We start from the raw sequence: 13378 nt of genomic DNA, 5'->3' as shown, positions 1-13378 counted from the left end.
TTCTATAGTACGGCGATGATACTATCATCTTCATGGAGCATGACTTAGCAAAAGTGAGAAACATGAAACTGGTGTTATGCTTATTCGAACAATTGACCAGGTTAAAGATTAACTTTCATAAAAGCAAATTATTCTGTTTTGGAAGTGCTAAAGAGAAACAAGATGCTTACAAACAATTGTTCGGGTGCGAATTGGGGGCTTTACCTTTCACATATCTGGGTATATCAATTCACCATCGTAAGCTGACAAACAGAGAATGGAAGTGTATTGAGGATCGATTTGGGAGGAAACTGAGCTGCTGGAAGGGCAAGCTGATGTCATACGAAGGCCGATTAATTCTCATTAGTTCGGTTCTCACGAGTATGCACATGTTTCTCTTGTCCTTTTTCGAGGTATCAGTTGGAGTTTGGAAAAGGCTGGACTTCTATCGTTCCCGCTTCTTCTGGCAGAGTGATGAACTTAGGCGAAAATACAGACTCGCTAAATGGGATATTATTTATCGACCGAAAGACCAAGGGGGTCTAGGTATCAAAAATCTTGAGGTGAAAAATAAATATCTTCTCAGCAAGTGATTGTATAAGTTATCTGTAGAGACGGAGGCCACATAGGCGCAAATTCTGCGTAATAAGTACATTCACTCCAAAACTTTGTCCCAGGGGACAGTGAGGCCGACGGACTCGCTTTTTTGGAAAGGACTGATGAGAGTTAAATCAGTTTTTTTCAATAGGACAAAGTTTATAGTCAAAAACGGTACCTCACGAGATTCTGGGAGGATACATGGAAAACACCCCTCGCGCTTCAATATCCTTCACTTTATAGCATTGTTCAACGAAGAGACGCTTACCTTGCGACAGTACTTCAGTCCACTCCTCTCAATATTCACTTCAGGACGAAGCTAGCGGGAAACCGTTGGGAAGTCTGGCTTCATCTTGTGAGAAGACTGATAGATATTCAACTTTCTCAACGGCCTGTGAGTTGTGCTGGAAGCTAATTAGGAATGGACAGTTTATGGTTAAATCCATGTATCTGGATGTTATCAACTTTAGCTATATTTCTAGTTTGAAACATGTTTGAAAAGTCAAAGTACCTTTGAAAGTTAAAGTTTTTATGTGCTTTCTACATAAACAAGTCATTTTAATTAAGGACAACTTGGCAAAACGCAACTGGACTGGATCTACAAGATGTAGTTTTTGTGATCGGGATGAATTCATCAAACACCTCTTTCTTGACTGTCCGTTGGTAAAAGCTTTATGGCGGACGATTCACATAGCCTTTAATATTACTCCTCCTAATACTATCAACACAGTATTTGGGGCATGGCTTGACAGGATAGATTTCGAAACAGCGAGACATAATTATGCAAGGGTACACAATTGTGTAAGGGTATGTGCTTTATTATAGGCAGTCTAGAACTGCAGAAATAATTTGATCTTTAATAGAACAACAAATGAGTTATAGGCAGTCTGGAACTGCAGAAATAATTTGGTCTTTAACAGACCAACAAATACTCATTTTTTACGGGTTATCTTTCAAACCGTGTTGATTCATATGTGGTCGATCTATCCGATGGAAGATAGTAGCACGGACTATTTTTAACCGGTTTGAATGACGGATAGGTTAATTAGTTTTTTTTCTTATTTTCAACCGGTTTGAATGACGGTTATTTTTTTTATTTTCAACCGGTTTGGATGACGGTTATGTAATAAAATAGGTAATTAGTTTTTCCATCTTTCGTATGCCAGCCGGATGTGGGTGTGGCTAATAGGATAGGTAATTAGTTTTGCTATCTTCCGTATGCCAACCGGTTATGGCTTTGCTTTTACTTTTTTTGCTCTTTGTGAGCATTTTTTGTTCTTTTGTTTCCCAACCGGTTATGGCTTTGCTTTTACTTTTTTTGCTCTTTGTGAGCATTTTTTGTTCTTTTGTTTCCCTAGTTTCAGCATAAAAGGAATCGTCTGAGTTCACTGGAAAGAATGGCTAAGACATCAAGACCTAGCTTTGCTTTTACTTTTTTCTCTTTGTGAGCATTTTTTGTTCTTTTGTTTAAGACATCAAGACCTGTGTTGAACTTATTTGCCTTTTTGTTCTTTTGTTTGAGACATCAAAACCTGTGTTGAACTTATTTGCTTGTTTGCCTTTTTGTTCTTTTGTTTGAGACATCAAAACCTGTGTTGAACTTATTTGCTTATTAATAAATGTGGCCGATGCAGAGGCCGGAGAGCTCCCTTTTTGAAAATAAAACAATATCTTTGAGTGGAAGATGGTTTCATTTGGCCCCTTCTAAGTCTAGATACACGGTTCCTCCCTCCGGCGCTGCCTATACTGTCATTCGTAACTCATTCTTCGAGCACTCCATTTCCAAGAGGCGAAACAAAGGGTAGTTGACACTTTATTAACTACCCTATCTCCAGCTATCATACACCCATCTCGCAGACACGTACGCACGCCACGGGCAGATCAGGTGAAAATCCTGGCTCCAGTATTGGCAGCCGGAAGATCAACCTCGCGGATCTCCGTCTTCAAGCCCTTGCCAGCAGCATTGGCCAGCGGGTGGATGCCGTGCGCCGGCCCGCTCATGTACGCCCGGTTCTCCCTCTCCTTCTGGAACGACACGCTGAACTTCTTCTCCACACCTGCACCCACATAATACTAATCAGTAAGCCAACACTGACACTAGGTGAACGAAAATCACGGTGAACCCGCGGCGCGCATACAGTCGGCGAGATCCTGCCGGAGCTGGCCCTCGCGGGTGAGCGCCATCATGATCTGCGGGAGGCCGAGCGGGAGGGCGTCGCCGCGGTCGACCTGCCAGAAGTGGACGGTCTTGCCGTATGTCCTGGCGACCTGCTCGAGGTCGCGGCGCTCGACGACGCCGGGGACGCCGGGCATGAAGAGGACGCCGCCCTTGACCTCGAACTCGTGGGTGTGCCACAGCGGCTTCTCCTCGTCGGGCAGCGTGAGGAACAGCTCCTCGGTGACGATGTACTCGAGGCCGATGAGGCGCGCGCCGGCCTCCGGCCCGTCGAAGATGAGGCACTGCCGCACGTCCTCGTTGAGGTGCGCGCAGAAGTGGTGCGCCTCCACCTGCCGCGTCATGTCGTCCCCGTAGAAGTGGAACGCGCAGAGGTGCTGGTGGATCTGGTTGATCGGCGCGAACCCCTGGATGGCGCCCGTCGCCGTCTCCAGCAGCGCCGTCCCCGTCTCCGTCGGCTTCCCCGGCACGTCCACGTCGTGGCACGACGCCGCCATCTTCGATCCTGCGTAGACTGTGTGTTTGTGTTGGGGTACTGGTAGGCTGGTGGCTCAGGTGAGTGTACTCGAATCTCTGGACAGGTGCGGGCTGGTTCAGCTGTTTTTAAGGCGTGGGTGGGCTCATGCAGCTGCACACGTGTGATCCTTGAGGTGGCGCGTGTCCGTGACAGTCCACCTACGTGTTGAGAAGGGGCCACGAGAATGCGGATGAAGGGACACGCATGAGAGAAGCTGCTAGTTCCGGACGAGGACACTAGAGTCGTCTAACGCATGATGTATGGCACGTGGAGCGGTGAGACAAAATGCAGTTCAACGATGGAGCGTGTAAGAGTTTCTCGTGTAACTTCTCCTGGCGTTGTGTGCAGTTTTCTCCGGGGACTACCGTGTCACGCTGCTCACGCACCACACGCGCCGTGTAAAATGTAGATTTCGTATCACCAAAATACGCCACTCTCTCGATAAATGTCATCTGAGGTGCATACATGTAATCTCTATATTAGCTTGTCAATGCAAGTGACCACTTGGTTAAAACCTGCAATAGCTGCGTCTTGCATATCCACATAACGCCTGGCAGTGAGCTCTTAACATTCTTGTTCATTCCTGATCATTGATGTTTGAGGAATCATCTTCGGCATCCCTATATTTGATTAATCTTCTGTGCCATTATAATCAGAGTGAACAAAAACCCATTTAATGCTTGAAATATGACCAAATGTGAGTGTATTTCAGAAATCAGAACCGGTTTAAAATATGTTAATGTCGGCGTTTTGAAGAGAGATAGGGGGCTCTAGTTTATCTACATGAAAGCTTACTAATCCTCGCAAAAAAAAAGGAAAGCTTAATAATGATCCATATATGCACCATTCTAAAATCCGAAGTGTACGTAGCACAAAAACTTTGTTCAAACCACTCAAATACTAGGATTGCAAGCATTTACTACTAAATATCACCATTTCCCAAGAAAGCTGTATATGTAGATCACAATGGCAGCAGATGAATACAACCGGTCACACGTACAACTTCAAGAATGAGGTTCCAACACCATGGAAGGAAACAAGAGGTAGAAAAACTCTATCCAAATACCAAACTGATGCAGAACTTCCTCTGCCATGCCCAACAGCAAGATAGAAAGCTCTTCCAACTGTGGCCCAAGCGGTGAAGGTTATGGAACTGCAATGAGCAAGAACACCAAACAAGTTAAGACATGGCGCACGGGCACTGCTAATCATCAACTAAGTAGCTTGCAAGCAATGAAATGGATGGCGAGTTATATTGACAGGAGCGAGAATGGATCAGGTTTAACTTACAGTTACTTGGGATTTTTTTTTTTAAATGCAGCAAACTAAAGATGATTTGAAGGAAAGCTCACCTTAAGCTTGTTGCTGCTTCTTGTCAAGAATTTTCTTCCAGCGCTTCTGATCGAGCATCATTGTCATGTCTTGCCAGCTGAGATGAGCAGATCATATGATTAAACACAAACAGTTATGAAGGATTTGGAGATACTCGGTCCATGAATATACACAAAAAGGAGGTAGAGAAAATCCCCTTTATGCCACTACCTTTGTTGCCAATCCAACCAAATCAATATCCAAACCGCATACCCAATCGAATGGACAGAACGTTCATTATGGTAACCTTTTTATAAGACATAAAATATAGTGGAGAACACATAAACATAGTGACTTGCCTAGAAATAAAAGGTTTATTGGTCAATTTTGACAATCAATTGGTAGCTCAACTAGCAAAACACCTGATATGGATAATGGAAAATTTGACAAAATGCCCCATCTCCTTTCGGCCTTCCGCCCTTCCCCATAAATAACAACTTGAATGTACAACTCAAGTGTGCAAATCACACATGCCTATCCCAGAATTCCAGGTGCAGACAAGCTTTTGCTAGTCAATAACACAAATGGGTGCCATCCTTCGTGTTTTTGTGGATTAAGACTTTGAATACTCAGCGGTTCAATCCCGCCAGTCAAAAATAACCTCACTACTACTTAACATAATGAAATACTTTTGCCTAATAGTCCTTTTTCCAAGAGCAGCAAATAATTTACAAAGAATGTTGATGTCAAAACATCAAAGTAGAAGTTGCTTGCTGGACTGAAGGTGCTTGACAGTGGTGAAGACAAAAGACAAGTGTATGGGCACAGGGTGTAGCACAAGGAGGGGTCAATGCGATGGGATTAGGGAGCATCTAGTCCTATTCAATGAAACAATTGGATAAGATCACAATAGGAGCCAAGGTCAAGGCGATGTGCTTGAGCCTCAGCAAGTTCAACAGCATCACAGAGGGCTCATCCAGAAGTGCAACAAGCTGTAGGGGAGAGGTAGATCAGCTCTCCCGGACGGAATGGAAGTGGATGCTGACAACTGAGGAACTATGTGCCCAACGCACTTGAGCTCCTCGGAACAAGGTCGGGATAGCGGTCAATAATTGAGAACGCAGGCTTCATGAACACAAGAGGTTACTCAAACTATAGTGCATGCCACTATGTAACGGGAAGGTGGCTCGCCAGAGGAATAGGTATACCATACCAAACTTACTTTGTCCACAAAACACGGTCTTTTAGAACATCACCAATATAGATTACTAATAACCACAATTAGTATCTTCTCTGTAGGGTAAAATAATTTTCCACATCTGCACATTCTGAAGGTGAGGTGTGTGGTATTTAACCTGTACTCCCTCCGTCCTAAAATAAGTACTAAAGTTGAGACGCTTATTTTGGGACGGAAGGAGTATGTAAGTACCATCTTTGCCATTGTTATAAACACAGATGCCTAGCCAGTATAAGGATGAGCTAATATTGTTTACGTTACTTAGATAATGCAAGTTTTGAAGAGGTGCATTAGATACAGCAACTATATTCACATTAAATGGAAAGGATAAAAAGCACTTGATATTTGATAATGGTTTTGTTTAACTCTGCTGCTGAATTAAAGTTTGTAGCAGCTTCATAAATAAATTGGCAGCAGAGTCCATCCAGTGTGCAGATAACGAGACACATTCTTTAATTAAGGTTTGGAGGCATATAAATCTATAGCTGTCAGCAGTATCATACATATTTATGAGCATGATGTTGCTCGCTCCACTTCAACTATGCTGTTTTCCTTTCCAGGATAAATTTATTTCAGCGCACACTGAAACTAGGGCGCTCCATATAATCCTTCCGTCAAAAAATCAAGTTCAACAGCCCAAAGAGGCCAACACTCACTACAACTATCAGACAATAAAGTATGCACCCTTAACCGACATAAGGAACTAGGACAATCTTATTTAAAAAAGGATTTTCTATGTCAATTCTTGTGCCATAACTTAAACTAGTACAAAATTAAGTCCCATACTACGTGCAGTTTAAACCAGTATGGATACACATATCACAGAACCTTGTATGATAGTCTGTGATAGAAAAATAACTATCAAACTTCGCTAAAAAATGCAAGAGAAGGCATGTGGACAATCAAAGCCGAATCCACGATTTTGTTTGATCAGCACGAAGTACATAGTTGGCAACCTAGCAAGACAATAATTATAATAGCAATGCTAAGAGAAAAAAGCATATCATGGTGGCATGCCACATGTAACCTTTGCATAGGTACACAATCTGGTCTGAAGCATATACCTAATTCTTCAGCCGAAGCATATACCTAAAATTCGAGTTCGATTCATACACCCTTGTTAAGTAACATTTTACTTGTCCAATTTGTTTACTATATAAGACACTCCAGTCCATGCCGTGTTATATCACCCGTGTCCAAGTAATGAAAGTCTAAACACTGCCAGAAGGGCAGGTATTTTATAGAAGATAAAGATAGAAAGAACTACGGTCACAGCTAGGCTCAGCATAAAGAAGCTAAGGTTAAGAGATATCAATTTACTATAACCAGGGAGAAACACTTGACCGAGGAAAAGACCTCCTATGGTCCAGACCTCCTCTGTTGATACTACAATGAATGAAGACAGCTAATAGAGCGAATGCTGACGACCAGGTCGACCACTACTTTCACAATTCAGATAATCTTTCTAGACACATATTGGTCGATTATAAAGGCACCTTCAAGAACATATATCATCTATCCAATCTGGAAACCACCAGCACAGTAGGTTACATCAACCGAGCATTAACACCGTTCAAACAGCAATCATATAAGAACAGAATTCCCATAACCTGGTACTCCTAAATCCAGTAAGATGGGTAGGTAATTCACTGCAGCTCAAGATATATAGATAGATGCCAATCAATCTCAAGAAGACAAAAAATCATATAAACCTAAGCGCGAAGGGCGGTTGGTGATAGGTAGTACTAGGTAGAAAGACATGCCTGTGGGGAAGGGACTTGATGTTGGAGGCGAGGCCGGAGACGTGGTGGTGGACGCAGGCGGCGGCGCCGAGGGCGAAGGCGCCGGTCCAGGTGGAGATGAGCCGCTGCGGGTCGGAGTGCGGCACCGCGGGGTCGCCCCTGTACGCCCGCGCCCAGTAGTCGTCGAACTCGCCCATCCCTCCCCCTGACCTTCTGGAAAGCTCTCCGGCACTTTCGTCGGCGAGGAGGCTGCTCGGGAGGAGGAAGGGATGGATGGGGTTTGGGGGCGACGAGATTGGGCGCAGGGTGGGCAAAGAGTGTATTCGTGAACCCGGTCTACGAGATATCTGCCGTCTTGTGCTTTGCGATTTGTGCTACGGGTTGCATCGGTGCTGCTTACTGCTCGTTTGGCAGACACGTATTGAAATTTAGGAGTTCTTCATTTGGATTCAGTTACCACCAGTCCTCGGAATTGTGAAAAATTCTGATAAATTCAACTCGTTTTACAGAAATCAGGATAACCCTAGAAAATTGCAAAGGTCATAGATTGATAACCCCAGGTGTGGCCAGGTCATCTACTTAAGGAAAAACTACCTCTTGTTACAAGCATTGTATTTGGAGGCCTAATTATTAACAATAGGAGTCGCTCCTAACACCTGCCGTCGACAACATTTTCTTTCGTAGCGACTCCTCTTTACTCTTTCCCAAATTGAATCTGTCACGTCGACATTCCGCACCACCGCTAACTTGTCAATGCGCAACAAGTCAAGGGTGTGGCGCCTCCACCTAGACGAAGTGGAGATGGAGAAATATCCTTATTCTACTTTGCTCCACAAGCGCCATAGTTTCGTTGGGGGGCTACGACTCCAGGCACGGTAGTGGTCGCACCCGAACTCTTGAGACGGCAAACATGCAATGAAGCACGTCGACCTACATTTTTTGGCTTATCTCGATGTCGATTTTGTGTTGCATGTATACCTGGGTGGTACGAGTGCCACCTCAGTCAAAAAAGCTCTCGACGGGATGCAGATGGAGTGCTACTTAAACCCCATGATATGCCTTGGCGAGCGGGCGCATGGCCATGTCATCCCCAAGCCCAAAGTAGAGAGATAATCACGTTCAAGGAGTTTCTTGAGTGTGACCTTAGAATGCTACCTCCGAGGTTCTTCTGGGATGCGCTCGAACTCTTCAAAATTGAGCTAGATTGCGTTATGCAAAAGTAAGGTCATGCCCAATTAAGGTCCGAGGGCCTCAACGACAGCAAGAGGAGTGTGGACCCATCCTTCTTGTTTTCTTATTTCTTATTAGGTTTTTGTTTCCCTCACGACATCAACAAGGTGGCGGCGGCGATGTCATGTTGGAATAAGGTATCTCTGGTCTCTCCATACCCCCATGATGTCCGATTCAGTGCCGGCTAAGGACTTGTGAGATTTTGTGTTCCGAGATATACTAACTCTATTCAGATCTTGGGAGTTCGTGTGTCTTTCAAGTAGATCTATTAACTGACTATTGATTTGGCAAATACAATATCTTCATTCGTGTTGTTCTACGGCATGCTTTGGTTTCTCCAACCGCATGAACTAGTGGTGATGGATTTGCAAGCATGTTGGGTGATACTTCAACCAATGTTGGTTCAGTGATTTCTAGATCTCATCTCAAGGGATGAATGACTAATACGGTATTCAAAGCCTGGTATGCCGAGGGCGTTTGTAGGTCTCTCTCTTCCTTTACTGTTGGTTCAATGCAAATTTCAATCATCAGTGAACGACATACAATCGAAGGAACATGAAGGCCTCGTATGATTCTCAATGTAATTTTTTTTACTGATCATTCAGCCTCAAGTTTTCTGTCCACTGTACTAGCTATTGTTCGGGCGTATTTGTTGTGTGTTTGTAACGTCTCTTAACAATTGACTCCCCTTGTGACTAGGGTTTCTACACCTCCAGATGGTTCTGACGCCGATCTGCTTCGTCTCCTCTAGCCTTAGGGCCATGGAGGCACAGTGAATCCCAACCCTTGCCGGTGGGAGGGTTCCTGCTTCATTTTAGGTGTTGTTTAGGGTTTATGTCATGCTAAGACGAGACGGCCGACGGCGGCCCCTGTAGATGGAATAATGCTCTCCCCACCTAATCCCCGTCTTGGCGGTGCGTCTAGTATCGTCGGAGGACGTGTAGAGATGTGTCTTTGAGGCACTTATATGACATTTTGAAATTCTTGTTGTCTCTAAAAGATACTATTGGCAACGTCTTTTCCTCCAGAGAAGATGTCAAATTTTGTGTTATTTGGTTAGTGTTTATATTCGATGGATCATGTCTTCGCTCTTCCGCGTTCGTGTGTTTACAGGTTGATTTCTTTTGATCTACGCTTCTCTTCATCGACGACGCCTGCTGTTCTAGTGTGATGTTTCTTTTGAGCCTTAGCATGACGACTTCTCGAGTGTCTACTACAACAAGATTTGTCCGGGACCAATGAAGGAGGGGCGATGACGGCGCCTTGTCTTTGGCTCACTCCAGTGTTTGTAGTCGTCACTAGATGACCCACAGACATGGAAGTAATTTATATTGCTTCTTGTGTTCTTTATACTGCCATGATGTTTGATGAATAGATTGAAAAAATTTCCGAAGGAAAAAAAAGCAATTGACGCATAATAGCAGTATTGGATACGAAAGACGATTAAAGGCATTTTTGGTGCAATTGCATGGAACACCTGCTAGTTTTTTTCTTTCTTTTAGGGACACTTGCTAGTTGATGAAACTTCATGAAATTCCGAATGTATTCTGCTGCATGACCAGCTTCCACTTGGCACTTGTACGCTTCGAAATGGAAATTTCCTTGCCAGCGTACATGTCACCAAAGCACGTAAACCTGGGCGCGCATAGTAGACGCAGACGCAAGAATTGCCATTGATTAACTTCCAAATCATCGTTCTAAACAAGGCCGGTGCGGTAAAGAACCTGCTGAAAACCCACACACCGCACTAGTTGCAAGGATAACCAACGGCTTAAGTCGCTCTCAATACCTTGGCTTGCATGTCAATTCAACTAATCATGGCCGTTTTGACGAATCAAATCATTGGCGCAAAGAAGCAGCGACGAGCCGACGACCCTCCTCGCATTGTTGTCTGAGCGGAAATTAACAAGAACATAAGGATGAATCCAAACCTTGTTGCAATCCTGCAAGCCTTGTGCGCTGTTCTTACCCGAAACAACACAGGGATGAATCCAAAGCTCCTTGTTGCAATGCAAACGAAGCTGCCATGTTTCTCCTACCTGCTACGACGCCTATATAAACCATGCATGCCGAGTGGCATTTCTCATCTTAGAGACGACCATCTCATCATTCTCATCAGAGATGAGGAGCCTCTCATTGTACTTCTTGTTCCTCCTTTTCTGCTGCGGCACTGCCACCGCACGCCAGTGCCTCCCAGGAGGCTCGGCTGAGAGAGTTCATCTCGTCCAGAAGAGGCAGCGTTAGCAGCACCGACACGTTTAGGGTGCGTAACATAGCGGACAGGGTTGCCGGCAGCCTGAGCGCAGAGAGCTCTGTCACCGACCAGAGCTCCATGAAGGCCGCCGACAAGATCACGGCGCTGCCCGGGCAGCCGGAGGGCGTCGACTTCGACCAGTACGGCGGGTACGTGACCGTCGACGAGGAGAACGGCCGCGCCCTCTTCTACTACCTCGTCGAGTCGCCTTCCGGTGCTCCCGAGAAGCCGCTCGTCCTGTGGCTCAACGGAGGTTAGAGCGATCACTGAACATCCCATGTTGGAACCTGCATGGCAATGGCAACTGCATAGCTGTAAGGTGCACGTTTATAGATACTGTTGGCTGATCACGCTGGATATATGTACGCATCCACAGGGCCAGGATGCTCTTCGCTCGGCTTTGGAGCGATGCAGGAGCTCGGCCCCTTCCGCGTAGCCGAAGACAACAAAACGCTCAGCAGAAACATCAACGCCTGGAACAACGGTAAGTACGTACCCATGGCAACTCTAATCCCTCCCCCCTTGGACCTGCTTAATTACAGACCTGAACTTACTTTGCTTGTGAAAAATAATGGCAGTGGCTAACGTGATCTTCCTGGAGTCACCCGCCGGCGTTGGGTTCTCATACTCGAACACATCTTCAGACTATGATCTGAGTGGCGACGAGAGAACCGCCGACGACGCGTACGTCTTCCTGGTGAAATGGCTCGACAGGTTTCCAGAATACAAGGACCGTGCCTTCTACATCTCCGGCGAGAGCTTCGCCGGCCACTACGTACCGGAGCTCGCCGCCACCATCCTGTTCCATAACACGTACAACAACAGAACCATAGTCAACCTTCAGGGCATCTTGGTACGACATATACGTTTTCTATCTTCGTTTTCGACGACACAAGACTAATTTCTTCTGAACAACGTACGACGGTCTCCTTTCTTTCTCTTGATTGAAGGTCGGAAACCCGTATCTGGACGGGAAGAGGAACATCCAGGGGGCCATCGACTTCTTCTGGACCCATGCCGCGATATCCGATGAGGTCTACGCCAATGTCACCAAGAACTGCGACTTCGGCAACTGGGACGGGAATGTCGCCGGCACGGCGTGCAGCGGCGCCTGGGACGCGTTCGACGGCGGCCACATCGACTACTACGACATATACGCCCCGGTTTGCATCCACGCGCCCAACGGAGCACGTTACCCCAGTGGCTACGTAAGGCAACGATTCTCAATTACTTTTCCAGTCAAAAGTGAAACTATAGTGACCATGTTCTGAATGGCTAGCTAAAACGACATGCATGCAGCTGCCTGGGTATGATCCGTGCAGTGTTTACCCTACCTGGGCGTATCTCAATGATCCGGCGGTGCACAGCGCTTTCCACGCTAGAACGACGAAGTGGTCACCCTGCAAGTGAGATCCTTCAACTTGCGGCTAATATGTTGGACGCTTGTCATTTTCACCCAGCACGTACGGAACTCATGTGATTTGCGCATGCAGAAACCTGCACTGGAAAGATGCGCCAATGTCCATGCTGCCGACCCTGAAATGGTTGATCGAAAGCAAGCTTCCGGTTTGGATATTCAGGTAACATATCACGACCACCATATATCGTCAGACACCGTAAAAGTACATTTTACCTTTTGCGTTATTCATCTATATACGTTTCAAAATTCACCACCCAATGAACTTCCCTACAATCTACAGTGGTTATTTTGATTCCGTGTGCTCGCTGCCGGCGACGAGGTACTCCATCCAAGATCTTGGCCTAACCGTGACCACTCCATGGCGTCCATGGACGGCGAAGGAGGAGGTAAATCCCATCACCGGAAACATTACTCATCTGAACGGTTGATCACCCTGAAACTGATGGCTTCGCTGCTTGCACTCGCAGGTGGGAGGCTATGTGCAGCAGTACGCCGGAGGATTCACGTTCCTATCCGTGAGAGAAGCTGGCCATCTGGTTCCATCCTTCCAGCCAGAGAGGGCATTGGTGATGTTGAGCTCCTTCCTGAAAGGGATGCTCCCACCTTACACGCAAGAGCAGTGAGTCATATGCCAAGACAAATTGCTAGTTTGCTACGCATGACAATGGAGTTACCACTTGCTATGGGCGGTTTATTTGCTTAATTTTGGTATAATATGTACTTGTATCTGGTTAGAGTTGAAAAAGGTCCATGTCCCTTCTGAGTGGACATGGATTTCTTTTTGTATGATTTATGATGTAACTTCAAATAATGAAAACGGCTATGGCTGACTGGTTACAGTTGCACTTCTCGTATTTCTAATAGACAAAAAACCGGTGTACCTTGTAAATTTTGGAGTTTGTGAAGAGCAAGAGC

The 13378-nt window shown here is 45.6% G+C and overlaps 3 protein-coding genes across 3 annotated transcripts; 1 reads left to right on the top strand and 2 right to left on the bottom strand.

Annotated features, from left to right (window-relative positions):
* Positions 1 to 2167: 2167 nt before the first annotated feature.
* On the bottom strand, positions 2168 to 3328 carry LOC123124921 (oil body-associated protein 1A). The gene is made up of 2 exons (XM_044545470.1): positions 2715 to 3328; positions 2168 to 2633 (listed from the first exon to the last, which is right to left on the bottom strand). The coding sequence occupies exons 1-2, from the start codon at positions 3247 to 3249 to the stop codon at positions 2458 to 2460; spliced, it is 711 nt and encodes a 236-aa protein (XP_044401405.1). The 5' UTR covers positions 3250 to 3328; the 3' UTR covers positions 2168 to 2457.
* A 790-nt stretch (positions 3329 to 4118) lies between these two features.
* LOC123121761 (uncharacterized) lies at positions 4119 to 7885 on the bottom strand. Its single transcript, XM_044541805.1, has 3 exons — positions 7581 to 7885; positions 4622 to 4698; positions 4119 to 4422 (listed from the first exon to the last, which is right to left on the bottom strand). Exons 1-2 carry the CDS (start codon positions 7754 to 7756, stop codon positions 4623 to 4625), a joined length of 252 nt encoding a protein of 83 aa, XP_044397740.1. The 5' UTR covers positions 7757 to 7885; the 3' UTR covers positions 4119 to 4422; position 4622.
* A 3074-nt stretch (positions 7886 to 10959) lies between these two features.
* On the top strand, positions 10960 to 13086 carry LOC123124920 (serine carboxypeptidase 1-like). Its single transcript, XM_044545468.1, has 8 exons — positions 10960 to 11296; positions 11420 to 11527; positions 11622 to 11896; positions 11994 to 12251; positions 12343 to 12449; positions 12537 to 12623; positions 12744 to 12849; positions 12931 to 13086. Exons 1-8 carry the CDS (start codon positions 11122 to 11124, stop codon positions 13084 to 13086), a joined length of 1272 nt encoding a protein of 423 aa, XP_044401403.1. The 5' UTR covers positions 10960 to 11121.
* The last annotated feature ends 292 nt before the right edge of the window (positions 13087 to 13378 follow it).

This window comes from Triticum aestivum, chromosome 5D, assembly GCF_018294505.1.
Source record: "Triticum aestivum cultivar Chinese Spring chromosome 5D, IWGSC CS RefSeq v2.1, whole genome shotgun sequence".
In the NCBI taxonomy this organism is placed as follows: Eukaryota; Viridiplantae; Streptophyta; class Magnoliopsida; order Poales; family Poaceae; genus Triticum; species Triticum aestivum.
The sequence above is the reverse complement of the archived record's forward strand: the minus strand, read 5'-3'. Positions and strand labels throughout refer to the sequence as shown.

Coding starts and splice junctions, on each gene's coding strand:
- LOC123124920 (XM_044545468.1), top strand. CDS start 11,122: ATGAAGGCCGCCGACAAGATCACGGCGCTGCCCGGGCAGCCGGAGGGC. Junction 12,252..12,342: donor CACGTTACCCCAGTGGCTAC/GTAAGGCAACGA, acceptor ACATGCATGCAG/CTGCCTGGGTATGATCCGTG. Junction 12,850..12,930: donor CATGGACGGCGAAGGAGGAG/GTAAATCCCATC, acceptor TTGCACTCGCAG/GTGGGAGGCTATGTGCAGCA.
- LOC123124921 (XM_044545470.1), bottom strand. CDS start 3,249: ATGGCGGCGTCGTGCCACGACGTGGACGTGCCGGGGAAGCCGACGGAG. Junction 2,634..2,714: donor CCGGCAGGATCTCGCCGACT/GTATGCGCGCCG, acceptor ATGTGGGTGCAG/GTGTGGAGAAGAAGTTCAGC.
- LOC123121761 (XM_044541805.1), bottom strand. CDS start 7,756: ATGGGCGAGTTCGACGACTACTGGGCGCGGGCGTACAGGGGCGACCCC. Junction 4,699..7,580: donor ATCAAGTCCCTTCCCCACAG/GCATGTCTTTCT, acceptor TGCTCATCTCAG/CTGGCAAGACATGACAATGA.